The sequence below is a fragment of the Ascaphus truei genome, chromosome 13 (genome assembly GCF_040206685.1).
Source record: "Ascaphus truei isolate aAscTru1 chromosome 13, aAscTru1.hap1, whole genome shotgun sequence".
NCBI classification, from domain to species: Eukaryota; Metazoa; Chordata; class Amphibia; order Anura; family Ascaphidae; genus Ascaphus; species Ascaphus truei.
The window spans coordinates 18407505-18435400 of NC_134495.1; the positions used below are offsets into that span (position 1 = coordinate 18407505).

The 27896-nt window shown below is 46.4% G+C and overlaps 1 protein-coding gene across 3 annotated transcripts in view; it reads right to left on the reverse strand.

Annotated features, from left to right (window-relative positions):
* The window catches only part of KIAA1671 (KIAA1671 ortholog), a 142668-nt gene that overhangs the window by 11639 nt on the left and 103133 nt on the right, over positions 1-27896 (reverse strand). For all 3 annotated transcript variants that reach the window (XM_075568732.1, XM_075568734.1, XM_075568733.1), the window contains exon 6: positions 8682-8800. In XM_075568732.1, coding sequence (XP_075424847.1) covers positions 8682-8800 — 119 coding nt within the window. The remainder of the gene's footprint in view (positions 1-8681; positions 8801-27896) is intronic.

The following is a 27896-nucleotide window of genomic DNA, read 5'->3' on the forward strand; positions in this document are numbered from 1 at the left end:
CTTGCCGATATCAGTCACCGCATATGTACACAGTTGAGTGCTCAACTGCATGTCATTACCCAGAATCCCTGGCTGCAGTGGAATCTTGGTATACTGTGCGATTATGGGGAAGGGTTAAAAAACATGATTTTCTTAATGTCTCATGTCTGAGATTACTCTGGTAACCTTTAGACAGAAACAGAGTGACTAGTCGCTCACCTAGTAGTATCAGGAGATAAAAACCTAGGTGCTTAGGGAATAGTAGTACAGATAAACACTTGGACAAGTGACTAGAAGAGGTCACTAAAAAGCCCTAATAACAGCACTCAAAGTCACCATATACAGGTAAGTACATGGTTGGGATAGAATATAAGTGTATTCACTAGGACCAAAAAATGGAGGTATATAAACCTCCAGCCACAAGACTACGAACAGCAATTAAAACCAAAAATAATAAAGTTTTATTAATATAACGACCGACGCAACTTAACAACTAAGGGGAACATATATATACACACACTGGATATTAAAATCCTCACGGAACGAACGGTGGTGGGGTAATTTGTGAGACAGGCTCATGTGTGAATACACATATCTGGAGGAGATACACTATGGTGTAATAATAACCAGTTAACAATAACCAGACGGGGAGGGACCAGCAATCAGAGCGGACGGTTGCTGTAATAAAGGGATCCCATCTCATTTAACACAATAAGCAATTGAAATGTTATACTGAGCAGCGACCAGTAGATGGCACCCAAGTATTACAAGTAAACCAGTGTTGCAATATGAAAGATTACCCTTCACTATTGTAACAATGAAGGAATTACAGCTGCAAACCCGATAGCGTTTCAATAGACATTTTTAGTGCTTTTACACTGTATGTTTCCATGGTGTGCCAGAGACTTTTTAGATGTTTTATGAATATTGCTGTAATTTCCTGCGTTAGACAGCAGTTTTGACTCGGGAAAACGAGTTCTAACACAAAACAATAAATAATAAAATAAAAACGAGATGGTGACGCACGTCACTGGGCCTCTCTCAAACACTTAAGGAGGTGTTACCCCACATCGCAACACCAGAGCTCCATCACCATCCATCTCAATCCATCCCAATGTCATGCCTGGAAGCACACGTTATGTAAGTTGTGGTGGGTAAAAAAGGGACGACAAATCTCCACCATACAGCAAATTAAAATACCCCTTGTGAGCACATTCACATGTCGCAGACAGGTCTACAAACCTGTCTTTCCCCATTATCTCTTCGCATACATTGCTTCCACTGCAGCCAGGGATTCTGGGTAATGACGTGCAAATCAACACATTGTCACCTTTTACTTCACGTCCTTTTAATTTCGGCTACGGAGACCCCCTGCTTCCGGGGACCCCCTGTTTCCGGAGATACTTGCCTCTAAATTAGAAGCCGGTAGCCGCTCTCCCCGGCTGCCAGGGATAACAATATGTCCGCTGTTCAAAGATTTTGCGTCCTGCGGGCCAATAGGAAGCCGTGCGGCCTCCTATTGGCCCCTGTAACGCGGGAGTTTTAAACTTTAAAGCTCTGCTTGCTCAGCCAGAGCTGCTACCGGCACCTACTACGGAGGTAAATATCTCCGGAAGCAGGGGGTCCTGAAATGAATGGGGTTCAGCTCCAGAGACCCCCTGCCACAATCCTGTAACTAAATATTTTTAAATGTACCCCAAAATGTGCAGGCTTGGATTGCTCCTTTTACACGGACCCCTACTAGCACATGCCTGCCGTATTGCAGTACGCAGCTATTTCGGCTGGATATACAGGCTGTGCAATGTGAAGCCGGAATAGGATTCCCTAAAAGCAAAATTCCAACCAACACAACACCCCGCAGTGAATACCTGAGACAGATTGTATTACTTAGGTTAAGAGCCAACAGCAAACTGCAGCTATTCCGAAAGTGCAGTGACCAGGGCAGCGTTACAAAGCAGTACAGTTCACAGGTGACCCTAAAAATCTGGATTGTATAAAGCAGAACCGTGCAGGAGAATTCTATAGTGTCCAAAGAGGCTGTTTACGGCCAAACTTCCTATTGAGGTCAGTGGGGAGTTGCGTCTTAAAATGTCCCAAAAAGCCGCTTTGGACACCAAAGAACAGGGGTAGCCAACTCCAGTCCTCAAGGGCCACCAACATCATAATGACTGAGCCACCTCTGCTGAAGCAGGGATATCATGACAACCTGGCCTGTTGATGGCCCTTGAGGACTGGAGTTGGCCGCCCGTGTTCTATAGAATAAGGCCCAGGACCTCGGGGGGTTATCCTTCCTGCAGCTTAAGAGTGAGACACTATACTGGACTCTGTAAGGAGGGTAATCAGGGAGGCGAGTCCTGTACAGAGGCAGGGGGAAGTGGCTGAAAGGTTACAGAAGGGACGTGTGCCATCAACAGGGACAAGAGCCAGCGGTTGGGAGGCACAGGCTGGGCATAGGAGAGAAGTTGGGGCAGAAGAAGTGACGTGGCACTGCGTGACCTCAAGTTCATGGGCACCAAAGGAGTTGCGTTGTACACCTCATAATCAGACTGTCCCACATTAGTGCTGTGGGTGCACAACGCTCGCACTGAAAGGGTTAACTGCAAGATCAACGTCAACTCTATGTGTAAAAGAAGGCCCCGTCTTTCTAATCAAGTTGGGCAGCGTGACGAGTCCCCTACATAAAGTATTTGTCGCCACGTGGAGGACTGAACAATGAGTGGGGGGGAGGGACCGTATGTCCGTGTGACACGCGTGCCTTATCTGTCCCATGATACAATGTTCCATTTGGAGTCACCGAGCACAGGCGTGTCATTCGGAGCCTGACACAGGAATGCGAGGATGACTGATCCGATAAAAGGAGAATGAGATAAGCTGATCCCTTGTGGGACTGACTCCTGCCTCTTTATCTCAGCCCTTCTAGGGAAGCCGATACCACCCCGCACAAAGGGACCGTCATTCTGCATACGTAAATATTAGGATTTAGCAACGAGTTAAAAGTTCAGAAGCTCATGTCAGCCACTGTTTATCCCCAGTCACCAGCTGCCCGCAGATCCCTGGTGTCACGGGCACTGTTAATGCACTCCTATTTATAGGCACGCAGTCACTCCAACATCATCATAACAATATGACATTATCCTATGCAGGCAGAGACCAAGCCTGCCTTAATGTGCTTGTGCATCAACACAAGGACAGACTTGCCTGCGTCTTTTCTTACTCCCATTAATAAATCAAGTCCCTGCAAGCGTTACCTTCTTTTGTTTAAGTGGCCAGTCCCCCCCCCCCCCAGGGCGAAAGTGAAAGGACAGCGAGTCTTTAAAGTAGATTATGATTATGTTGTGTCCAGTGACCATGGGAACTATGAAGCATAATTGGTCCTTCTCATAAAAAGGACTAGCTGACCTGCTTGAATTCAGTGAACCCGGAGAAAAAGGAAACACATTAACCATTGCAGTGCCCCCCCCCCCCCAGCACTTCCGCGTCACGTGACCGCTCCAGGAGGGATCACATGACGCTGCGGACCCCCGGATACAGAAGTGGAAAGGGGGCTCCCGATTCTGTGTCGAGGTCAGAGGCGCAGCGGTCAGTCGGGTGAAACAACGAGCCCACGGTACATTTAACAGAATGATCATAAGTACAATTGTTACTTTAGAGAAGATCGAATTGCCAAGAAAGTCTATTTAGATTGTTTTTTTTAACCTGCTACACTGGACGGCCTTATTCTTTAGTTCCACTCATTTTGAATGTTCAGTTCAATCGCACCCTTCATGGCAAAATTAGCAGGAAGGTTTAGACTTGGCAGAAATATCCGCATGCAATCAACTTATGAGAGGCCTCCCAGCCAAAAAAAACTTCAGACCGTAGCCCTGATCACTGCAACTTTGAGATCACTGCAGCGTCGCTCTTTGGGTATGACCGCCATACTAGCCCTATACAATATCTTCAAAGAAGTGTTTCCAGGGTCATTTTTATAGCCATTAAACATTTGTACCCCTTTCACTGCCAGATGGACCAAGCATTCCGGTGTTCGGATCAAAGGGAGCTAGCTAGTTGCGGGGGGGGGGGGGGGGGGGGAAGGGGGGGATTAGCCAACCAGATGCAGATATATTACATATCTGATGGGCAGGAGTTTCACAGGGCCGATGGAAAAAAACACCATGTCCATTTTTCAAATGAGACAGATCAGTAATCTATTTAAAGATACTATCCCACGTCAATCAGTTTCTTCTGGGCCTCTGAATGGGGGAAGTGTTTGTCAATCAGGGGTTTCCTTTCCCCTTATCCCCCCCCCTATCCTTATCAGAGAGACAGTAAAGATAAGGGGAGGTGGGTGGGGGGTCACTGGCTGTACAAGCTCTTGCTGATCACACAGGGACATCTCACACAAGGGAGCAGCCAGAGGCAATCACCCCCTCCCAAGTCACTAACACACACATTAAATATACGCATAGGTGTCAGGTTTGGGTAAAACAGGTGTCAAATCACCCAGATGTGACCCCTTAATCAGGCCACTGGAATTACAGTAGCTCACTTTGGTCCTAGGGGGGATTGCCTCTTTAAAGAGTGATAGAAACTTTATAAGGGAGACACGTATACTCATAAGCTGAAGTGATTGTAAAACAGCGACAAAGTGTAATACAGGGCGATCTACAAAATTGTTTTTCCGCATCACGGCCCTAACAAGAACAGAATCCCCAGAGACCCCGCTGTCTTCCTCCACTCCATCCAAATACCTGCCGTGTGTGATACAGGGATCTCCGGAGTCTGAGCAAAGGGCATGGGAGACAGGAGAAGATTAATGATCCCCATCAGCGCTCTGCGAAATCTCCCTATGCTTATCCGGAGTTTGGAGACTGGGACATGCATAGTATTGCAGAGGAAGAATTGAACGCACGGCTGGCAGGTTTCATTCGCAAACGGCCCAGGGGAATGTACACTTTTGTCATCTGTAATATAACTTTGGAACGCATTACACTGCAGTGTGTAAATATAGGCAAGCACTGTGCTGTATGTATGTATATTATTTAATACATTTAGATTGCACTGATGCATGTGTGCTGGTGTATTTAGGGTTACCAGGCGGCTTCTCCAAAAATACTGGACACAATGGTGAAAGGTGCGACGCAACACACACACACACCTCTCACTGTTCCATGCTGTTTCCTCCTCTTGTTGGCCCCACCCCCAGGGCCCCTGGCACCTTCAGGATGGAGGCAGCTGCCTATCCCTCTAGCAGTAACCCTGCTTTTACCCTGCTCAGGGGAAATCCCGCATGTCCAGTATTACCTCTAGTTTTTTACTGGACAGTGTCCAAATACAGGACAGTCCAATACTGGACACCTGGCAACCCTAGGGGGGGGGGGGGTGTGTGTGTGTGTGTGTGTGTGTGTGTGTGTGTGTGTGTGTGTGTGTGTGTGTGTGTGTGTGTGTGTGTGTGTGTGTGTGTGTGTGTGTGTGTGTGTGTGTATACACACACAGGGGGGATGGATATTCCCCCTTGAAATGCCCCCTGTTTTTTTTGACCCTTGACCCAAGGATGGGAACAAGCAAGTCCCCTGGGTACTTACCGCAGCCCCCTCCAGGGGAAAAAAATGGTTGTTTAAATCCCTGCTCGTAATGGGAGCCTATAGGAAGCTGCACAGTCATCCATTGTGGCTTCCTATTGGTCCACATAATGCAGGGCATTTAAATATCATGAAGTGCCTTTGCTTCCTTTACAAGTATCTCAGGAACAAGGCAGTCCCCGGAGCAGCGAGAATCAGCTCGGAGACCCCAGGTTCCTAACCTTGTAATATATATATTACACATACACATTCACACACATACACATACACACACATACACACACATACACACACACACACATACACACACACACACACACATACACATACACACACATATCCACATTCACACACATCCACATTCACACACATCCACATACACATTCACACACATATACATTCACATACACATACATTCACAAACACACATATATACATACACACATGCACAGTTTTTATATATAAAAAAAGTGGGTGGCGAGTGGGGGGTCCGCTGCTTTAGGTCCTTTAGCACATTCAATAAGAATAAAAACTGTGCATGTGTGTATGTATATATGTGTGTTTGTGAATGTATATGTGAATGTATGTGTATGTGAATGTATATGTGTGTGAATGTGTATGTGTATGTGTGTGAATGTGGATGTGTGTGTGTGAATGTGTATGTGTGTGAATGTGTATGTGTGTGTGTGAATGTGTATGTGTGTGAATGTGGATGTGTATGTGTGTGAATGTGTATGTGTGTGTGTGAATGTGTATGTGTGTGTGTGAATGTGTATGTGTGTGAATGTGGATGTGTATGTGTGTGAATGTGTATGTGTATGTGTGTGAATGTGGATGTGTGTGTGTGAATGTGTATGTGTGTGAATGTGTATGTGGATGTGTGTGAATGTGTATGTGTATGTGTGTGAATGTGGATGTGTGTGAATGTGTATGTGTATGTGTGTGAATGTGAATGTGTATGTGTGTGAATGTGAATGTGTATGTGTGTGAATGTGAATGTGTATGTGTGTGAATGTGAATGTGTATGTGTGTGTGAATGTGTATGTGTGTGTGAATGTGTATGTGTGTGTGAATGTGTATGTGTGTGTGAATGTGTATGTGTGTGTGAATGTGTATGTGTGTGTGAATGTGTATGTGTGTGTGAATGTGTATGTGTGTGTGATTGTGCGTGATTGTGCGTGTGTGCACGTGTGTATTTCAGTATCTTTATTTCGATACATGTGTTTTCGACAGGTCAACATAAAAAGGATAGTTTTTGTTTATCAAATACAAACTACCTCTATTGGGTTTTTTTCTTCTGATCACTTGCTCTAGGTTAACCCTTTAAACACTGTTGCATTGACATCTTCTGATGAACTGAAAATAAACCTGTGTGTTGTATATTGCCGGGATGTGGTCAGTGAACGGGTTAGCTGGGCCATCTTGGTGCGCTGGGACATGTTACTGGATGCTAATCCACCTCCCGCAGGGCTTTATTGATGAGAATGCCAGATGCAACATCAGAAACGTACCAAAGCCCAGGCTCCTAATTACAGATCACTGGCCACAAAACTGCCCCTTGGGAGTACAGGGTGTTAGCTGTGCTGGACTGACGGTCGGGGGTTCTATTTTCAGACGGCTGTGAGGCCATCAGGGCAGTAAGTGATACTCAGAGGTGCCGAATGTTGCAGAGACTATGGAGAATTCAGTCTTATGGTCTGCTGCGGCTGTTCCCGTCTTCCAGAATGTAGTAGCGTGCAGCACATAAAAATCCCACTTGCAAACACGTTCACATGTCTCAGACAGCTACACAACCCTGCCTTTCCCTATTATCTCTTAGCATCCAGTGCTTCCGCAGCAGCCGGGTATTCTGGGAAATGACATGCAAATGAGCACACTGTCAGCTATGTAGCCGGAAAGACAGACAGGCCAGGCCCATGGATGAAGGAAGAAGCATACGGGTCAGAGCCAACGTTTATACCTAGTCCTAGTTGGTGGGATATTCTGCGATCTTCTGCGTTATAACACACTTTCTGCGCTATGGATACATCTGTACCTGCATTGCAGGGACAATGCCCAGTCCCATCTCCGTACGCGTGGCTTATAATAGAGTTGTAACGAGACCAGTAAAGGCAGCCAATTAGAAGTCCTTGATACGAGTCCCTGTAGGATTTCAGGATCCCAGTGACAATGAAAAAATAATAATGGTCATTTGGAGGCAGAACCTGTTATTGGATCGTGTTCGGGGGACGGCAAGCTTGTTCTGAAACCTTGTAAGTCAGCAGTGGAGGTGCATGCCTGAGGCAGAACAATAGCTTGTTTGTGCCAAGGGGAGGACTTCCTGAAAAGCAATGTGTTACCTAGGGTGCACTGGTAATTCTGCATTGCAGGTTGCAGGAGAGAAGCCCCTCTCTCTCTCTCTCTCTCTCTCTCTCTCTCTCTCTCTCTCTGCTACATCATTGCAGTATGTTGGAGTCGTTTTCCACTCTGCTTTCCAAAGAACTCAATAATGTGCGGTTAGCATATTTGAAAGGGGAAATTAAAGAGTTTGCACAACAGACGTGCTGCCACCCCTGCAGTGGAAACCCAAGCATGAAACTGCTTTGGAAATCGGCACGAGACTTTCCAAAGGAGCAGAGGATCAGAGGTGATTGTTCATGGGTTAGAGGTCACATCTTTAGCACACGGATCCTTTCTTTGCCAGGAACCGGGTGTCAATGGGCATCACTAGATTACACTGGAGGGTAGTTGCTGTGACTCACTGGGGTCAAAGTGACCTTCTGCAACAGGGACAACCCGAGACTCTTAAATAACATGGGTTAACCGCTCTGCTGCTTGAAAACTAATAGGGCTACTACTGCTTTAACCTTTAGTGCTGGGATCTTAGTCACTGGATCTCCAGCGCTTCCGCGTCAGGCGGTCGCTCCCGGAGCCATCACATGACGCTCCCAGGCTCTGGATGCCTGGAAAATGAAGTGGAAGGGGATCCCCTTTACGTTTGGATTGGCTGGCAGCTCTGTCTGCGTGGCCAGCTCGGCCTGCCCCTAGTCAACGAGCAAGTGCCCATGATGGACCTGGTACATCATAGGGGCTTCTGGTCAGGTACGTCGTAAGGGCACTGTAAAGGTTAATTAATAGTCCACATGGATCTAAATAACGTACCTGTCCTCGCTCTCCCGCGCCGGACTCCAGGTGCCATAGTGTCTGTCGGGCTCTTGGACAAGTATGTCCGTGTCCTTGGTTGTTGGCGAAGTTCTGGAGAAGCACTGTTTCAGGTGGTCCTGAGAAATACATGGAAGAACAACTGGTAAGCAACAGGCGGCAGCTCAATGTACACAACACTAACCGTACTGGGAAGCTCAGCTGGGACAGGATTAGGTGAAGTGGCGAAATGGTGGAGATGGGTCTGAAGGAGCTTAATGGTACAACTGCTTTTGAAGTGTGTAGAGCTTGGGCAAGAACGCATGGTGTCCCAGGACAGTCCCTCCTAGGACATGTTTAAAAGGCCCTGTCTCCTGGAACATACTAAAATAGCAATGCACTGAAATCCCTCAGCTGTCCCATGCATTTTACCATAATGAATAGTTATTCCAGAATATACAAAAACATCTTATTTGCTTGTAGCTATGAAATTCAAAATGATTCGGTAACCTGGGGGCCTCCTAACGTTCAAATGGTTACAAAAAGGATCACCTTGACCCCTACTCTGCCAGAGGTTCTGGGAACACATTCCGCACATTAAATACATTACCCTGAAACAGAAGCATGTTCATTCTGTGCATTAAACTGACCTAGATGTCTATGTTACGTTGTAGAAGTATCTTCTGCTAAATGACGTATATTTCTCCAACCAGAGCTTTGCTACTAATATGAGAACTGAAGAGGTATCAATGCATTTTCTTTGCTAAGTAAATAAAAGCCACAGGCTCGAACATGGCCTCTTCAACTCTGCTAATGTATATCCGAGCGGATTAATGGGGATGAAATCTCCCAGCAGTGCCTGTGTGTGTGCATGCCGAACTCACCACACCCTGCAGTGCTGTGTGTGTGTGCATGCCGACCTCACCACACCCTGCAGTGCTGTGTGTGTGTGTGTGTGTGTGTGTGCATGCCAACCTCACCACACCCTGCAGTGCTGTGTGTGTGTGTGCATGCCGACCTCACCACACCCTGCAGTGCTGTGTGTGTGCATGCCGACCTCACCCCACCCTGCAGTGCCATGTGTGTGCATGCCGACCTCACCATACCCTGCAGTGCTGTGTGTATGCCGACCTCACCACACCCTGTAGTGCTGTGTGTGTATGCCGACCTCACCATACCCTGCAGTGCCATGTGTGTGCATGCCGACCTCACCATACCCTCCAGTGCCATGTGTGACACGACCTCACCATACCCTGGAGTGTAGTGTGTGCTGACCTCACCATACCCTTCAGTGCTGTATGTACATGCTGACCACACCATACCAACAGTGCTGTGTGTATGCTGACCTCACCATACCCTGCAGTTCTGGGTGTATATGACCACACCATTCCCTGCAGTGCTGTATGTACATGCTGACCTCACCATACCCTGCAGTGGTGTATGTACATGCTGACCTCACCATACCCTGCAGTGATATGTGTATATGACCACACCATACCCTGCAGTGCTCTGTGTATATGACCAGACCATACCCTGCAGTGCTCTGTGTATATGACCAGACCATACCCTGCAGTGCTCTGTGTATATGACCACACCATACCCTGCAGTGCTGTGTGTATGACCACACCATACCCTGCAGTGCTCTGTGTATATGACCACACCATACCCTGCAGTGCTCTGTGTATATGACCACACCATACCCTGCAGTGCTGTGTATATGACCACACCATACCCTGCAGTGCTCTGTGTATATGACCACACCATACCCTGCAGTGCTCTGTGTATATGACCACACCATACCCTACAGTGCTCTGTGTATATGACCACACCATACCCTGCAGTGCTGTGTGTACATGACCACACCATACCCTGCAGTGCTCTGTGTATATGACCACACCATACCCTGCAGTACTCTGTGTATATGACCACACCATACCCTGCAGTGCTGTGTGTATGACCACACCATACCCTGCAGTGCTGTGTGTGTATGACCACACCATACCCTGCAGTGCTGTGTGTGTGCTGACCACACCATACCCTGCAGTGCTGTGTGTGTATGACCACACCATACCCTGCAGTGCTGTGTGTGTATGACCACACCATACCCTGCAGTGCTGTGTGTATATGACAACACTACCCTGAAGACAAAAAAAGGTAGTGTAAAGCATTGTTCCCATCACTTGCTGACATTATAGAGCTGCAGTCAGAATGACTTGTGCCACTCATTAAGCCACCCTGCACTTAAGCAGGGATGTCCTGAAAACCTGACCTGTTGATAGCCCTTGAGGACTGGAGTTGGCCACCCCTATCATAACCCTTGGGGGGGGGGGGGGGGGGAGTCCATGACGTTGTGGTCACATCATGGTCTTTCTGTTCGTCTAGGTGGGCGTTTCCGTTCAGTGCTCCTCTAGCGGAAAGAGGAACGGAAAGCGCAGGACACCAGCACTCAAAGGCTTCATTTGGCTTGAGGCCGGTCAGTGGCATATGTCCCAGTCTCTGGCTGACCCTAAGTGGAAAGGCCCCTTTAGGCATTAGCAGCATGCCACAGCGTCTCTCTGCATCATCCCGTCGCTCCGCTAACCAATCAAACTGCACAAAACCCGCAGGGTTCTCTGCCCTGTCCGGAGGGATCGCAGATATTTCACTCGCTCTCCTTGCTTTTAGCTCTTGGTATTTCTCTCCAGCGGCAGAACAAGCCACATTTTTAAAGTACAATACATACTGCAAATGTAACTCTCCTAAGGAGGATTCAAGTTACACATCCGAAAGAATTCACTTTAAAGGAGGAGTTTCAGTGACATGTTTTTTTATAGGTTTGAAGCAGTGGGTCTTCGGAGCTGAACAGCACTGATTTCAGCTCCGGGGACCCCCTGCTTCCCGAGATACTTCACTCTGTAGGGGGCGCCGGTAGCAGCTCCAGCTCGGCCAGTTTGGGTTCTCGGAATTGTGGCTTACATGTCCCGCATCACTCACGCCAATAGGAAGCTGTGACGTCACATTGCGGCTTCCTATTGGCCCGCGCGACATTTGAAGAGCTGAGAGATACCGGCATCCCCTACAGAGGTACGTATCTCGGGGAGCAGGGGGTCCCTGGAGCTGTAATTAACGCGGTTGACCTCTGGAGAACCCCTGCTTCAAAGCTACTTATTAAAATATAGGGGAAGCAGGGGGTCCCCAGAGCTGGACCGCGTTCATTTCCACTCCGGAGACCTCCTGCTTCCCGAGATACCTGCCAAGAATGGAAGCGTCAGCACTTCCTGGTATATAACTCTCGCGCATCACGCGGACCAATAAGAATCTGCAGGATATTATGTCGCGGCTTCCTATTGGCCTGTGTGATGGGCGAGATTTAAACCTCCATTTTGTTGGCGGTTCTGTTCCGGCGTCACCTTTGCAGTTATCTCTGAAATTAACATGGTTCAGCTATGGGGACCACCTGCTTCTCATCCATGAAAGGGGGGGTAGGGGGAATGGCTCCTTGAAGTGGACATCACTAACATTTGTTTCAGAACTGAAGATGGGTTTGATGGCTTATGTCGTATTATATTTTATATAGATACTGCGCTCTTACGTATGCGACGTGGTGTGATACAAATATGGACATGATGCATCAAAGTTGACACACGGGCATAGAAGTCCCTGCCCTAAGGAGGTTACAACCTAAGCAGTCTACGCATCATCGTAGAGAAAAGTGTGTTTAGACGCACTGCTCAGTACACTATTTTGGAGCAGAGCTACGTCAAGGACAGTTTCTCACATCTCATGCAGTGTGTTCGCTGAAAATAGTGCAGTCCAGATCTGGAGGACTCCCTGGTTAAAATGCTGTAAAAATGGAGGTAAGATGTATGTGTGTCTGTGTGTCTGTGTGTCTGTGTGTCTGTGTGTCTGTGTGTCTGTGTGTCTGTGTGTCTGTGTGTCTGTGTGTCTGTGTGTCTGTGTGTCTGTGTGTCTGTGTGTCTGTGTGTCTGTGTGTCTGTGTGTCTGTGTGTCTGTGTGTCTGTGTGTCTGTGTGTCTGTGTGTGTGTAAGGGAAGAGCAGTGGAAACAGCGCTAATGCTATAAATATAGAAATAGTGGCACGAATGTGACAAACATAAATATAATACACTTTAAACTTAAAGTGGGGGCTGCCTAGGCAAAAGGGTAACACAAACCAATACAGACAATAAAAACAAAATACCGGCGCCTCCAAAAGGAAATAATAAAACCTGACCAAATGTAAAGTCCGGTATAAATGGAGAGAAATCCTGGGGGGATCTTCATTGAAGTCTCATGGAAGGACATACAAACATATAAGACAAAAACAGAAAAGACAAAAGAAAAAGATCATAGTGCAACTAAATAACAAAACAATAAACAAATACACACTGAAAAGATTGGCAAGGAATTAATTACACATTTAATGCAAGTGAATAAAAATATATAAATAAAACAACAAACACTTGAATGTTGGGCTAGAGACGCTATTAAAGCTATGTCATCCGGTAGGAGTAAAATTGAAATCCTACTTACAGCAAGGCAGAAAGATATAAGCCTGTAGCACAGCTGTCCTTTGATTCAGACCGGAGCCTAGGCAATGGATGGTAGTAGCACAGCCTCCAAAGATCCACGCTCCCGGAAGGGCCACTGCTGCCACACACGCAGGCTTTCAGGTGTGTGAGGGGTGCCACCGGCCTATCGCGCGACTCTTGGGTCTGCGTGAGTTGCTCCGGTGACTCCTCTGGCAGCGTGTGGTCCCGGCTCTCCCCTGTGGCACCCCTCACACACCTGAAAGCCTGCGTGTGTGGCAGCAGTGGCCCTTCCGGGAGCGTGGATCTTTGGAGGCTGTGCTACTACCATCCATTGCCTAGGCTCCGGTCTGAATCAAAGGACAGCTGTGCTACAGGCTTATATCTTTCTGCCTTGCTGTAAGTAGGATTTCAATTTTACTCCTACCGGATGACATAGCTTTAATAGCGTCTCTAGCCCAACATTCAAGTGTTTGTTGTTTTATTTATATATTTTTATTCACTTGCATTAAATGTGTAATTAATTCCTTGCCAATCTTTTCAGTGTGTATTTGTTTATTGTTTTGTTATTTAGTTGCACTATGATCTTTTTCTTTTGTCTTTTCTGTTTTTGTCTTATATGTTTGTATGTCCTTCCATGAGACTTCAATGAAGATCCCCCCAGGATTTCTCTCCATTTATACCGGACTTTACATTTGGTTAGGTTTTATTATTTCCTTTTGGAGGCGCCGGTATTTTGTTTTGAGAGAGAGAGGAGAGAGAGGAGAGAGAGGAGAGAGAGGAGAGAGAGGAGAGAGAGGAGAGAGAGGAGAGAGAGGAGAGAGAGAGAGAGAGAGAGAGAGAGAGAGAGAGAGAGAGAGAGAGAGAGAGAGAGAGAGAGAGAGAGAGAGAGAGAGAGAGAGAGAGAGAGAGAGAGAGAGAGAGAGAGAGAGAGAGAGTGTGTGTGTGTGTGTGTGTGTGTGTGTGTGTGTGTGTGTGTGTATATATATATATATATATGTATGTGCGTATATCTTCTTTATATAGCGCCCAGAGGGAATTAGAATAAATTAAATGCAACAACAACAAAATCAGACAAGAAAGGAAATCCCTGCCCCGGAGAGCTTACAATCTAATTTACGGTGGATGGCTCCTTTAACCGGTTTGGTTTCAGTATTTCAGATTGATTCTGGTATTTGATGTCCAAGCAGTATTGATTTCCCTGTTAATCAATTGCGAAGTAATGTCCACCGTGGCCTTGGGTATTGGTTTTCCTTTTTGCAACAGGAAAATAAAATGCCCGGTAAATAGAATGAGCGTTAAAAGGCGCACTTAACGGGAACAATGACGTCGCTTTTGGGTTTTGCCGGCTCAATGGCTTTAACTAAAATGACACCAGAGATTAAAGGCCTTTTACCTGGGGGGGGGGGGGGGAGGGCAGGGATGGGGATAGCACGATTTGAGAAAAATTGACTGAGCTGAAGCAGGTATTTCCTGTAAACCTGACCGATTGGTGGCCCTTGAAGCCTGGAGATGGGAACCACAGATCTAGGATATTAAATGGTTATTGACAATGCACCACGCCAATAATAAGGCAAGTAGAAATAAGCCCCCTCAAAGGTTGTAGGACCAGCTTCGCAATGGGGGAGGTTAAATTAGTTTCATTTGGTTCTAGTACATAAAATAAAATGTAATCCATCCCCCAAACAAGCCAGCTTCAATTATAATGCAATTTAGCCCAGCGTTTCCACAAAGCTCCATCTCAGCAATTAGCACAGAGTGGGAACATTGCAGCGGGGGGACATATGGCTTCCTACACAAACCGTACACACACCAAGTGTTTGCAAAGCTCGGAGCAGTGCGTTTTAAATAAACACGTGTGTCTCAGCGCGCCGTTAAAATGCAAGCGTGGACACAACAGCTTTCTATAGAATCTGGGAACCATGGATAACTTTATAGAACGAGTTTAATTCGCCACAGTATAGCCCAGAAGATAGAACGCCGGGAAAAGGAAGCCTGTGACAATCAGTGCTTAGCAAGAGCCCGCCCAAGGTGGACACTTGGTGACCAGGGTAGACACCCCCGCCACCCGCTCCCCCCTCTTCCTATTTCCCTGGCCTCTCCTTTTTCGGAAGGCCACCGCCTTTTGGAAACAGGTTTTGCCACTTTTCTCCCCCCAAAAAAATACAAAAATGTTTCTGTATTAGGCTGTGCATATTGACCCCTGTATGTATATTTTATATCTGCCTAATAAAAATATTTGGAAAAAAATAAAATGCACGTGTGAATTCCTGTGTTTCACACATTACATTTGAAAGCCCCATTAGCTTCCCCTTTCCGCTTCACGCCCAATCCCGCTACCCTATCTGTAATACTCTTCTGGGCACAAACAGGGCGTTAACCCTTTGGGCGCCCCTTGACGTAGCAGCTACATGATGGGGTCTCCAAGACGTATGGAGAGATCCGGGCTGGGTATTACCCGAAGAGACAGGAAATGGAATGAATGGGTATGAAACCAAGTCTGACATCACAAGGGACGAAGAACTGACAATGGCGGTGGGCTGGCCATATCGCAAGAAGAAAAGACCATCGCTGGACAAAGATGGAACTCAACTGGATTCCAAGATGATGACAAAAAGGACAAGCGATCATGATTTTATATACATGTACTGTATACACACACATCCTTGGTTCTGATCACGACTCTCAGCCATGTTTGTTCAGATATTAAACCCTATTCTTACCACTAGCCCTTAATGGCCTTTGATCTGCAAGAAAGGCCAGTCCTTGTCTAGTTGTATGCACTGTGAGTTTATTTCTTTTGTTGCGTTGTGCTTGTAAGATATAACACTCAACCAGTTCTATTGCCATATCAACAGATGCAGTCAGATTCATCTGTACCCTGCCCTGGATTTGCAGCAGATGAACCGCAGCCCAAGTGTGGCCTGATCACAGCCAAGTGCAGCCTAGGGGGGAATTTAACACAGCGAGGGGTCCCTGCTTCGGATGGAACTCCCATTCAGAAGCAGGGACCCCCGGTGTGTTAATCCTTATGGGCAATTAATCTACTGAGTTTTGGCATTGGGGAAGCGGAGATCTGGCTGGGGTCAGGCTGCATTTCAGCTGCAGATTCCTTGTGCCAAACTGCTAAATGTATGTGACTGCACCTGTATATACATATACATACATATATGTATACACACACACACAAACATACACTTTCATAGTTTTAACCTACTGTAGCCATTGGTTCAATTTGAATGTAAGTGGGAATGCCCTTTCTAGCCCAGCAAAGAGTATTTCCTGACTACGTGTTAGAACATAACATGTTTTCATGCTAATAAAGCCGATCTCCTGATTATTCCCATCACACGGTGTTCCCCTTTACCCAGCGGTGACACCGGTCATAGGATAATCAGCAGTGTGCAAACGCGGGCAGCGTATCGCAGCGATCGATCCGCCTATCCCTATCACCGCAGGAATCTCTGATTGCCCACGGCTCTTAGCCATGTGCCCGCCCTGAAAGTCCACGTACGTTTCTGCATAGTGACACGGAGTACCACCAGTCAGTCTCGCTCCAATGCTCATTCGCCTCGGTGCCATTGCAAAGCAATGCATTGCTGGTCCCTCTGGCAGGGAAGGGATTAAAGTGGCCTCGACTTTGGCCTGCCTTTATTAACCCCATCGCTTCTAGAGAGGGGTAACCAGGCTTACGTAGGTATGCTACAACATGACACACACGCCCATTTTACTAAGTGGTGCCGGGCATCTTACAGCCCAAAAGGCATCTAAATGGGCCGTATAGCGCCTTACAGCTTGCCAACCGCGGCCCATGACGCTGCCGGACCTACGATGCCCAACGTTCAATTTCAGCCTCCGCCACTTGCACAAAAACATGCAAAGAAAATACACGTAAATATTCTGCATGTTGGAAAATGATCACCCCCCCCCCCCCCCCCGTTGTAATCAAACGCTGCATTCTCACTGTTGCTGAGCAACCGCAGATATTCAGAGCTATAGATAATGTGTCTATGGGAAGTAAAAAAATAAAATATAAAATCTTTGCGTTGCTGGCCCTTCTGGGAGTGAAAGGGTTACGCACACTAGGGATGTCAGTTAGAAAGAAGAAATCCCTCTAAGTGAACGTGTGTGTGTGAGTGTGTGTGAGTGTGTGAGTGTGTCATGTGAACAACATGCTTGGGTTTTGGGGGGGGGGGAGGGGGTCCTGTGAAATTCTCATCAGATAAGCGCTGCCTTCCCCTTTTAGCGGTATAGTTAATTATAAACACTTTATTTTGAGAACATGCTCAATGTGAGGTCCCAAGATACTGTGGAAGGTGGTTCCTCCCTTCCGGGGGATACAAAATGGAGGTTAAAATCACCCGTGTCACGCAGCCCAATAGGAAGCTGTGCCGTCATTCGCCTAACTTATTAACCCGAGAGAGTCTCCTGGAGCTGAACCGCGTACATTTCAGCTCCAAGGAAGGTGCTGCAGGTTCTTCATGGCGAAGTGCACCGCCATTTTGTTTCCCCTGGAGGGGCAGTACCGGCAGCACCGTCCCCGGTAAGTATGGCAGGAAGCAGGGGGTTCCCCGGAGCCAAAATAAACGTGGTTCAGCTCTGGAGACCCCCGCTACCTCCTATACAGGTTAAAAAGGTCTGTATTTCACTTGGAACGCACCTCCAAAACATCGCACAAAACATATACTTCTAAAGGATTGCCGATGTGACAGGCCAGAGGTATAAAGGGACAACCTCTCAGCGGGTCCCCTCCATCACTTGGTGAAGCAGCAACGGTTTGATTTGCACATTATATACGCGCGGCCCTTTCTATGCGACCAATTCAGCACACGTAGCGAGCGGCGCTTGACATTAGAAACCGGTGCGCTTTAGAACCCTGGAGGGGCATTTTTAGCGTTGTGCGGCGTAAGGTTTTGACAGCTGAAGAGATCATTTAATATTCCCATTGTGAGCCGGGCGCAGCTGACACCGAGATGTTTATCATCGTCTCTCATAAAACTCACATGTCCTACAGGCTGTTGTACATTATAGCACTTAAACAAAATCACAGCCTAGCCTACAAGGGATTTTAGAAGTGGAGGTATATACACACATGTATATACACACACACGTGTGCATATACAGTGTGTACACACAGAGTACACACACTTAGATGTCTATGCATACATATAATCACATACATATACGCACGTGTGCACACACACACACACACACACACACACACACACACACGTGAAACATCTATTAAAATCAGCATGCGTGTAACCAACTTATTACACTATGTATAAAGAATGGATACATCTTTCACAAATACAGTAATCTATTGATTCACATCAATCCTATTGCATAAAACAATACATCTAGAGCCAGCCCACGATGTTTATTGCAGAGACATGTGACTTGCTACGTGAAAAATAAAAAATAAATAAAAAAGGATTGATTTTACAGAGAAACCGTTAAGTGAGTGAGGGGGGAGAGGGGGATACTGACATTGCTTGGCTTGTAGGACACTTTTCATTAAAGCAGCCGTCAATACCAGCCCTGACCGTTATCAGACAATTTATCTTTAGGATTGGAGGGGGGGGAAGAGGGGGGGGGAAGAGGTGGGGGGGGGGAAGAGGTGGAGGGGGGGGGGGGAGAGGTGGAGGGGGGGGGAAGGTGGGATGCATAGAAAGCAAATCTCCATAAGAATGAGAAGGCCTCAATCCCAGGTGAACCCCACACACTTGTATGTGCACAAGAGTTAGGGGATGTTTTTTTATTATTTATTAAAATATCAAAGCTAAAGACTTATTTCCTGACAAAAGGCTACAGCATCAGTCCTTACCCAGAAGCGTGTACGAGTTTAACTCCTATAATGTTAGTACAATGATCGGCTCGAGGAAAAATCTTCATTGATTTTTCCCTCTAGCTTCTGACGTTACCATGGTAACCTTTAGACTGCACTGGGCTCTGGGGAGAGCTCCATTTTAACCTCCCAGACACTTTAATAGTTCAAACACTTCTATCTCCAGAACGGCGCGTCAGATAGAAAAAATAAAACCGGTGTTTGAAAGGTTAAGAATATGTCTTGCAGCTTGATGCTAGTATGTAGAGGTTCTTTGAAAGCAACGGAAACCAAACTTTTAACCTATGTTAAAACGTACAATGCCAACATAGAACACCCACATTTCCCATGGTCTTATATAGTGCATTTCGGCAGAAACCAATCGGCCTCTTTGGCGTGCTAGAGGGCTCAGTAACGCATTGCAGAGCCATACATCGCTGGTCCCCTAGCACTTAAGTGTTTAACATTTTAAACCATGTCACTGCTCATAGGTTCCTTTTATGGTCCTTGTAAGGACTCACAGAAATGGTCAGTACTGGAGAAACCAGTTATGCATTAATCTGGCTATGGAAAGATGCATGCTGGGTATTACCCAAGGAGACAGGAAATAGAAGGAATGGTTTTGGAACATCACAAGGGTGAAGAAATAAAATGGTGGTGGGCCAAACATATCACAAGAAGGCGGGACCATCGTCCAAGACCAAAAGTACGATGGAAATGGATTGGAGTAACGTGGAGAAGGGAGGCTTGTAACGGCAGTACCTGGGAGATCAATAGGGAGGCGTTGGTGAGCAGTGGGTCAATAAGGGCTGAAGATTATGAAGATACAAATGTATAACATTAGAACAAGGCTGTTGCTAAACACTTCCATTGCATGGGGCACCACAGATGATATTTTGAAAGCACGGCTTTTAATGCGCTGCTACCTTCCTGTCAAACGCTGACCTTACAGAAATCTCTAACTGCTCTAAAAAGACAAAGACTAATATAAGTGCCTCCAACCTAATGTGAATAATACAAGTGAAAATAATATCGGTGATGTGAATATATTAAACTATTATAGAGATATGTAACAATGTACAGCAATTTATATATTATATGTGAAAAATAAAACCGTGAAAAAAGTAAATTCACCAGTTGAAAAGCCTCAATGTGTTGTGTCCTTAATTAATAAAACTAAACATCTAATGAACACTTGACATGGCAAACTAAAATTGCAAGATTAAAATAACGAAAAGCCACTAATTTTTTAATTCATCCCAAACCTAAAATCCAGAAAATAAAGTCCACAAAAGTGTTGACAAAACGTCCAAAAATAGGTGCTGCTTTTTCAAAACAATGCTCAGTCCGACCTCCAGGACACATTGAACGATCTACAAAACAATACAGTATATATATATATATATATATATATAGCAGCGGTGCGCAAACTGGGATTTTCTAAGGAAGGTGCGCGGTTACAGAGCCCCCGCGCTTTCCCCCCAGGCATGTAAATTAAATGCCGGGGGAGGCGCGAGGCCTCTGCAACTTCACTTACCGGCTCTCAGCCGGTTCTTCCCTGACGCGTCGCCATGACAACGCGGCATCAAGTGGCAATGCGTCACATGACGTTGTAACGTCGTATGACGCGTGGAGCCCGAGAGCAGGTAAGGAGAGGGGGTATAGGCAAGGGGGAGTGGAGACAGGGGGGGGCGCGAACGTGAAAGATTGCGCACCCCTCATATATACTGTAGTATAAACAAACATTATCATAAGAGATTCCTAAAGCATAGTATCTCACGCACAATCAAAAACACGCAGCGTAGAGTAAATACTCAAATGTATGTCTACAGAGCGCTCACAATAGACTCCGTGTTTTACAAAAGACAATACAGTACAGGAAATTATAATACAATAAGTGCAACAAAAATCAGACAATAGGAAAGGAAATCCCTGCCCCGGAGAGCTTACAATTTAAGAGGTGTGTTTGGAGACCTGCAGAGACAGCAGGCGAGTGGCGTCCGACGTCACGCGTTCCACGTCGTCCGGACTGCAGCAACCAGACCTCCGCGGTGGACGCACTTGCTCGTCCCTCCTATCACCCGCTCGGTTTAAGCCTGCTACGAAACGCGTAAGTTGCATAGTTGACAGTGACCTGTCGACCCATGGGAATCGAAAACCCTGTGGTCTGTAACCCTGTGGTCTGTAAACTGAGTCGGAAGTTAAACCAAGCGGGCGATAGGCGGAACGAGCAAGGGCATCCATCGCAGAGGTCTGGTTTCTGGAGCGCAGACGAGTGGAACGCGTGACGTCAGAGAAACGCGACTCCCCACACAGCAGGACTCCGCAGACGCCTACAGACACCGGGGAGCTTTTAAGTATTCACTCTACAATGCTCGTTGTTGAGGTTTGTCAGTGAGATACAATATGTCAAAGGAATATTCTTTATTGTTTTAATTAAAAATACTATACTGTTTTTTTTTTTTGTTTGTTTTGTAAAACGCTCATCTTATATGAGGCTAGAAATAATAAACCTGCAGAGCGGAGGCAGGCAAATTGAAGTCAGCAATGACACCGAGCACAGATTGCAGCATCCGCAACAATATGCAAGCACTCCCCCATGCAAGCGCTCCCATTTGTGATCCGTTAAGTAGCAGTTCAGATGTGATCCCGAAGACGAGAGCCTATTCTGAATGGCAGATTAGCAGATACCAGGGAATAATGGAAACCAGGCTTTTCCCAAAGGTGCCTTCGTTACCATGGTACAATTGCTGCAGATACGAATAGGAGTCGGAGGGCAAAAGGGAAGAGGTAGAACAGCCCTGAAAAAAGTCATACATATTAATATCTTTAATGGACCCGGCACATATCATTTCACACAGAACTCCAGATAGAGAAACCGGAGGAATCAGACATCATATTAAATGTGTATACACACACACACACACACTATACTCACAAAACGTGTGCGGCACGTGCCTTCGCACAGGCACGTGCACGGCCGCACACACTATATAACAGCCCTAAGAGATAAAGACGGGGTTGCAGACCATTCTGGGACACATGAATGCGCTCAAAAGTGATATTTTTATTTGCTGTACACAGTTCTGTGGAGGGTTTTTGTCGCTCTTTTTTATCATAACTTGTTTTGTGACACACAAACACACACACGTTTTTATGGTTTAGGTGCATGTGATCCTTGAGAAAGGTCTGCTGTGTCGGTCCGAGACATTGGAAAATACATTGCTAACCGCCTTATTATACCCTTATTATACCCTTATTATACCCTTATTATACCCTTATTATACCCTTATTATACCCTTATTATACCCTTATTATACCCTTATTATACCCTTAGAGCTACTCTTTTTTATTTTGTAGATCATATCTAGGTACATGTAGTAACATGGGGAGCCGAGTAAATATTCAGAAATCCCAGCAAGAGGTGCAGCTCCATTTCCACAGCAAATTCCGCCCCCATACCCAGCGCACACGCGGCGTTTCAGAGTGACAAGGGGGGGGGGGGGGGGTATCAAGGGAAGATGAATCACAACCTGTACTCGCTTCTGCTAAGATTGGGATTCTTTGGTTTTCGAGCATTTACATGCCTGCGTTGTCATAGCAACATCATAAATAAAGTAATTTTTTTAACCCCGTTTGCTGTTGAAGGGCTAACAGAAGATAGAGGTGTGTGTGGGGAGGGAGTGTGGCTGGTGTGTGTGGGGGAGGTGACTGGTGTGTGATTGTGTGGTTTTGGTGTGTGTGTGTGTGTGGGTTTAGTGTGGCTGATGTTTATACACAAATGATGAGACACAGAGACAGAGACGCAGAGAGACGCAGAGAGAGGCAGAGAGAGGCAGAGAGAGGCAGAGAGAGGCAGAGAGAGACAGAGAGAGACAGAGAGAGGCAGAGAGAGACAGAGACAGAGAGAGGGACAGAGAGAGGGACAGAGAGAGGGACAGAGAGAGAGCGACAGAGAGACAGAGAGACGCAGAGAGACGCAGAGAGAGGCAGAGAGAGGCAGAGAGAGGCAGAGAGAGGCAGAGAGAGACAGAGAGAGGCAGAGAGAGACAGAGAGAGACAGAGAGAGACAGAGAGAGACAGAGAGAGACAGAGAGAGACAGAGAGAGGGACAGAGAGAGGGACAGAGAGAGGGACAGAGAGAGAGCGACAGAGAGACAGAGAGAGGGACAGAGAGAGGGACAGAGAGAGGGACAGAGAGAGAGACACAGACAGGATTTAGTGTGTACATCCATACCCTATGGAAGCTTTGAAAATTAAATATATACTGGAAAATAAAAATGTACCGTTAATTGCTGTATATCCCACGCGGTGGAGAAATGTTGGAAGGGAATCCGTGGTGGGTGCTGCTAATAACTCAAATCTAACGGGTCTGTGGTGTAGATTATCTCAAATCCAGTAAGGATAATGCAGGACGATCATAAAGGGTTTGATAGGTGTATTCTAAAATCATGTCCACCCACAATGTGATATAATGTTATCTCCAATAAAGTCCTGAGCTCTCTTTCTATGAACTTTTCAAATGTGCTGATATAAGGACCCTTAGAAGAGTGATATTGTTCTTAAAGTCAGTGTGTTTGTGACTTAAAAAAAACCCCAAAACAAAACAGATAGGGGATCATCTGTTTGATCAAAATGAGACGTTTGCTCTGACAATATTCTATGTAATATTGTTTCAGACATTAGTTGGACTGACGCCACAGTTAACATGCATGATTGTGTGTGTCACTTCTCGCTACGGTGTCTCTCTTTAGTGGTACTCTGTAACATCTTTAGCAGGGTTCCCGCCGTTACACACCTGATTTGGTTCTCACAGACCTGATCAGGGGCGGAGAATCTGCGCAGAGTCCACTTTGAGACCACTATATTAGGGAATCCTTTGCATTACACAAGTCACTCTTTGATAAAGCTCCGGAAGGAGGGAAACGCGTCGGAGGACTTTTTCAGTGGATTGGCGATTATGCCCAATAAAATAATTTGATTTTTCCGTCTCCAGCCAGCCTCAATTTTCTTGCAGTGCTCAGCCGCTTTTTTCACACTCATATCCCACACGGTCGCCTGAACTGTCAATTTCTCTGCTTTTCCAGAGCTTACACTGCTCAGTTCTGCTGTAATGGCTCTAATTTTAGAGACTGTGCCTTTGCTTTTGGCTGATGAGAAATACGCCTATCACGAGGGCTCGGGAGCAGAAGACACAAATGGAAGTCTGGGGACAACGCAATTAGCCTTTTCTTCATTATAAGGAGACTAAAGGTCCTGCACACCGCATTAACCTCTCGAGCGCCGGAGAGCACCACAGCCCCTCTGGCACATGGCGATCACATGATCACGGCGTCACTGGTTAGAGAACAAAAGAGGAGTCCCTGTTCTACTGTTCCTGCTCTGGCCGAACACCCCTCTCCTCACCATGAAGTGGAAAGCCATGACGTAGCCACAGGACCACAAGCCGTGGTGGCCATATCATCCTCCGTCCTGAATATACCTGATAGACTCTGCTAACTCCAACGCATGGCATAAAACTAGGATTATTACAACCTCTACAATTACAAGGACGAATTGCGCCTTTAAGATTCAATTTATGTTTGGCTAACCATTGTCACAACCGTGCGTTCATTTGTTTCCACAGTAGGGTTACAAATGATGCAAAATTCCGACGGTGTATCTTAAAAGTTTTATTACAAAATCGCATTTATTGGTACAAAGCCCTTTTTTATCCTGGATCACGTTTCACGGTTAAATCCTCCAGCCGTTTTCTACAGATAATATTGTATTGTTGCTGTAAAGAAACTTGGGGCTTCCTGACAAATTGCCATTGTGGAAAATGTCTAAAGACTGCATTATAACTTGGCCTTGGGCGTGAGTTACATTGTAACGTATGTAAAGACGAAGAAAAGGCAGTTTGTGCAACAAAAAAAAATCTTTTTAGGGGATGGTAGAAGTAGGATAAAGGCAAAAAAATATAAAGAACGGTTTTGCAATTCAAGGTTAAAAATCCTTAATATCAAAAGCACAATAACACATCACACAATGTGCACAACCTGCCGATTTTATTAGGGTTTTTTCAGCCTCAGTCAGCCATCTCTCCTAAGCAGGGCCATGTTTAAGGGGGGCATCTGGGCGGGGGAGGGTTTATGCCTCTTCTAACCAAAATCTGACACCTGGAAGTATTTTTTAAATCATTTATTAAAGTGAGTTGGTAAACCCCGGTGAGCGGGAAATTGGGAGGTGTAAGGCCTTGGCCATGTTTGGCGCTTGCTCGCTCTCGCTTGCTGCCGCTCGCTCTACCAGGAGCTTTTTGCTGTCCTTACAGAGGAGACACCAAGCGCTTGGGAGGCGGGTATCACTGTGTGTGTGTGTCACTTGGTAGCTGTCAGTGTGTGTGTGTGTCACTGGGGAACGTGTGTGTGTGTGTGTCACTGGGGAACGTGTGTGTGTGTCACTGGGGAACGTGTGTGTGTGTGTGTGTCACTGGGGAACGTGTGTGTGTGTGTGTGTGTGTGTGTGTGTGTGTGTGTCACTGGGGAACGTGTGTGTGTGTGTGTCACTGGGGAACGTGTGTGTGTGTGTGTGTGTCACTGGGGAACGTGTGTGTGTGTGTGTGTGTGTCACTGGGGAACGTGTGTGTGTGTGTGTCACTGGGGAACGTGTGTGTGTGTGTGTCACTGGGGAACGTGTGTGTGTGTGTGTGTGTGTGTGTGTGTGTGTATTATATAATATTTTAAAAATTAAAAAAAAGACATGTTGTGAGAATAAATTATTTATTAACATTGTGCAACTTTGATAAATATATTCACGCACGCACACACGCGCATACACACACACACACAAAGGCACACACACACGCATACACACACATACACACACACATGCATACACATACACACACATACACACACACACACACACACACGCATAGACACACACACACACATGCATGCATACACACACACACACACACACACACACACACACACACACACACACACACACACACACACACACAATGCACAAACACACACATACACAGGAGACATGGATCGGGGCAGAAGGGGGGCAGGGATCGGGCAGAAGGGGGACAGACCGTCAGGGGGCAGGCCGGGGGCGGGCGCGTCACTGGCCGGGGGCGGGCCAGTGACGTCACGGAGCCATTGGGCGAACCGCTCACGTGACCGGCCTGTCTCGCCGGCAAGCGGGGGAATTTTAAATTCCCCCAAGACCTGCGCTTCCGCAAGCGCGCGGAAGCGCAGGTGAGCCGCTAATAAAGCCGCTCTAATTGCGGCTCAGTGCTGAGCGGGAGCGCGCGTCAGCACGCTTCCGCAAGCACGCAGGGAACATGTCCGGGGCCTTAGGTTTCCTCTGGCTGCTCCCATTAGTCTGACGTCACTGTGTATGCAACAAGAGTTTGCACAGGCAACACCCTACCTTTTCTTATCTTTATAGGCTCGCTGATAAAGACAGGGATAACAAAGGGTAAAGAAAACACTTGATTGAAAAATCACCTCCGCCCCCATTCTGAGGCCCCTAAGAAATACAATTGGTAATTAATTTCCAGATAACAAAATGAAGCCAATAGTTTAGCTTTTAGCATGGTTAGACTAGTGTAAGGAAGGCAATCAGGCTACATTGTTTACAAAAAGGTTGCTGCGGGTCGGGGGGAGGGCGTCTACGTGGGACTGAATCTTTAACGGAGGAAAGAATGCAGCAGCAAGTTCCAAGACGCGGTGATCAGAGCTACAGTATAAAGTCGTTCTGTAAAGCACCTGCACAAAATTGTTGTTTAATCAATATTTCTCCAGAATGGAAGATTACAGCAGGATTTTGCTATATAGTGATCAGAACGATAAAGGCAAAGTCATGTATAGAAATATGTTTCTTCACAAGCCCAGATCCGCAAAGCTCCGTTCGTTAACCCAACTAAATGTCCCTGAAAGTGTGTCTTCAAGGAACAAGAACCTGCAGCCAGGTCTGCTCCCGTAGAGAGCAGAGCGTTCGCGATGACGACCATGACATGCACATGATATGGAAATGAGGCGTTATCATACCATCATGTATCCACTAAAGCCCGTTAAGGGTAACGCGGGGACATAACGTTACGTTAGGTAGGTCAGACCTTAACGTGGCGTTGCTCACATCCAGACCCTGATACAGGGCTTTTATAGGGCTTGTCTCGGTGTGACACCACAGCTGGGGATGATTTAAGTACATAGCATTCTTTCTCAACCCGAGTTAAACCCCTATCTCAGGGTCCCTGTCTCATAATAGGAAGATAACACAACATGGTGCTACAGTAACGCAACACTAACCCTATACCAATTAGATTAGTTCTGACATTGTTTTTGCATATATTTAGCCATGTTAACTCCGAGAACAGAACGCCCGGCCTTGTTTTAGGTAACGTCAGGTTGCGAGCCTTCGTGTAACGTAGGTTTGTAGGTCTGACACTTAGTGAGGTTGGTCTGTTCAGTGGAGCCCTGAGGAATGGAAGGGAGCTATGACAGCAGCAGTGCAGCGCTGCTCTCTAGTTGGATAAAAGTGCGGTGTGCGCCCCCTGCGCTCTGTGTTTTTCTGTACAAACGGAAAGCAGATTCTGTTCCATCATATCGGAGAGCGGATATCAAGGTTTACCATTCCCCACACAAGCTCTCCTGTAAGCAAACTGTAGTACAGATAGCGCTATCTGGCAAACAGGATAAATAGTGTTAGTGCAATAGGCAGCCTTATATCTAGGCACACTATATACTATATACTATATAATATATAATATATATATACATATATATATACACACACACACACACACACACACACACACACACACACACACACACACACACACACCTATAGGGAACCATGTATAAAATGGTTTTTGAAGCAAAAAGTGGCACTGTGTGCTCATTTGCAT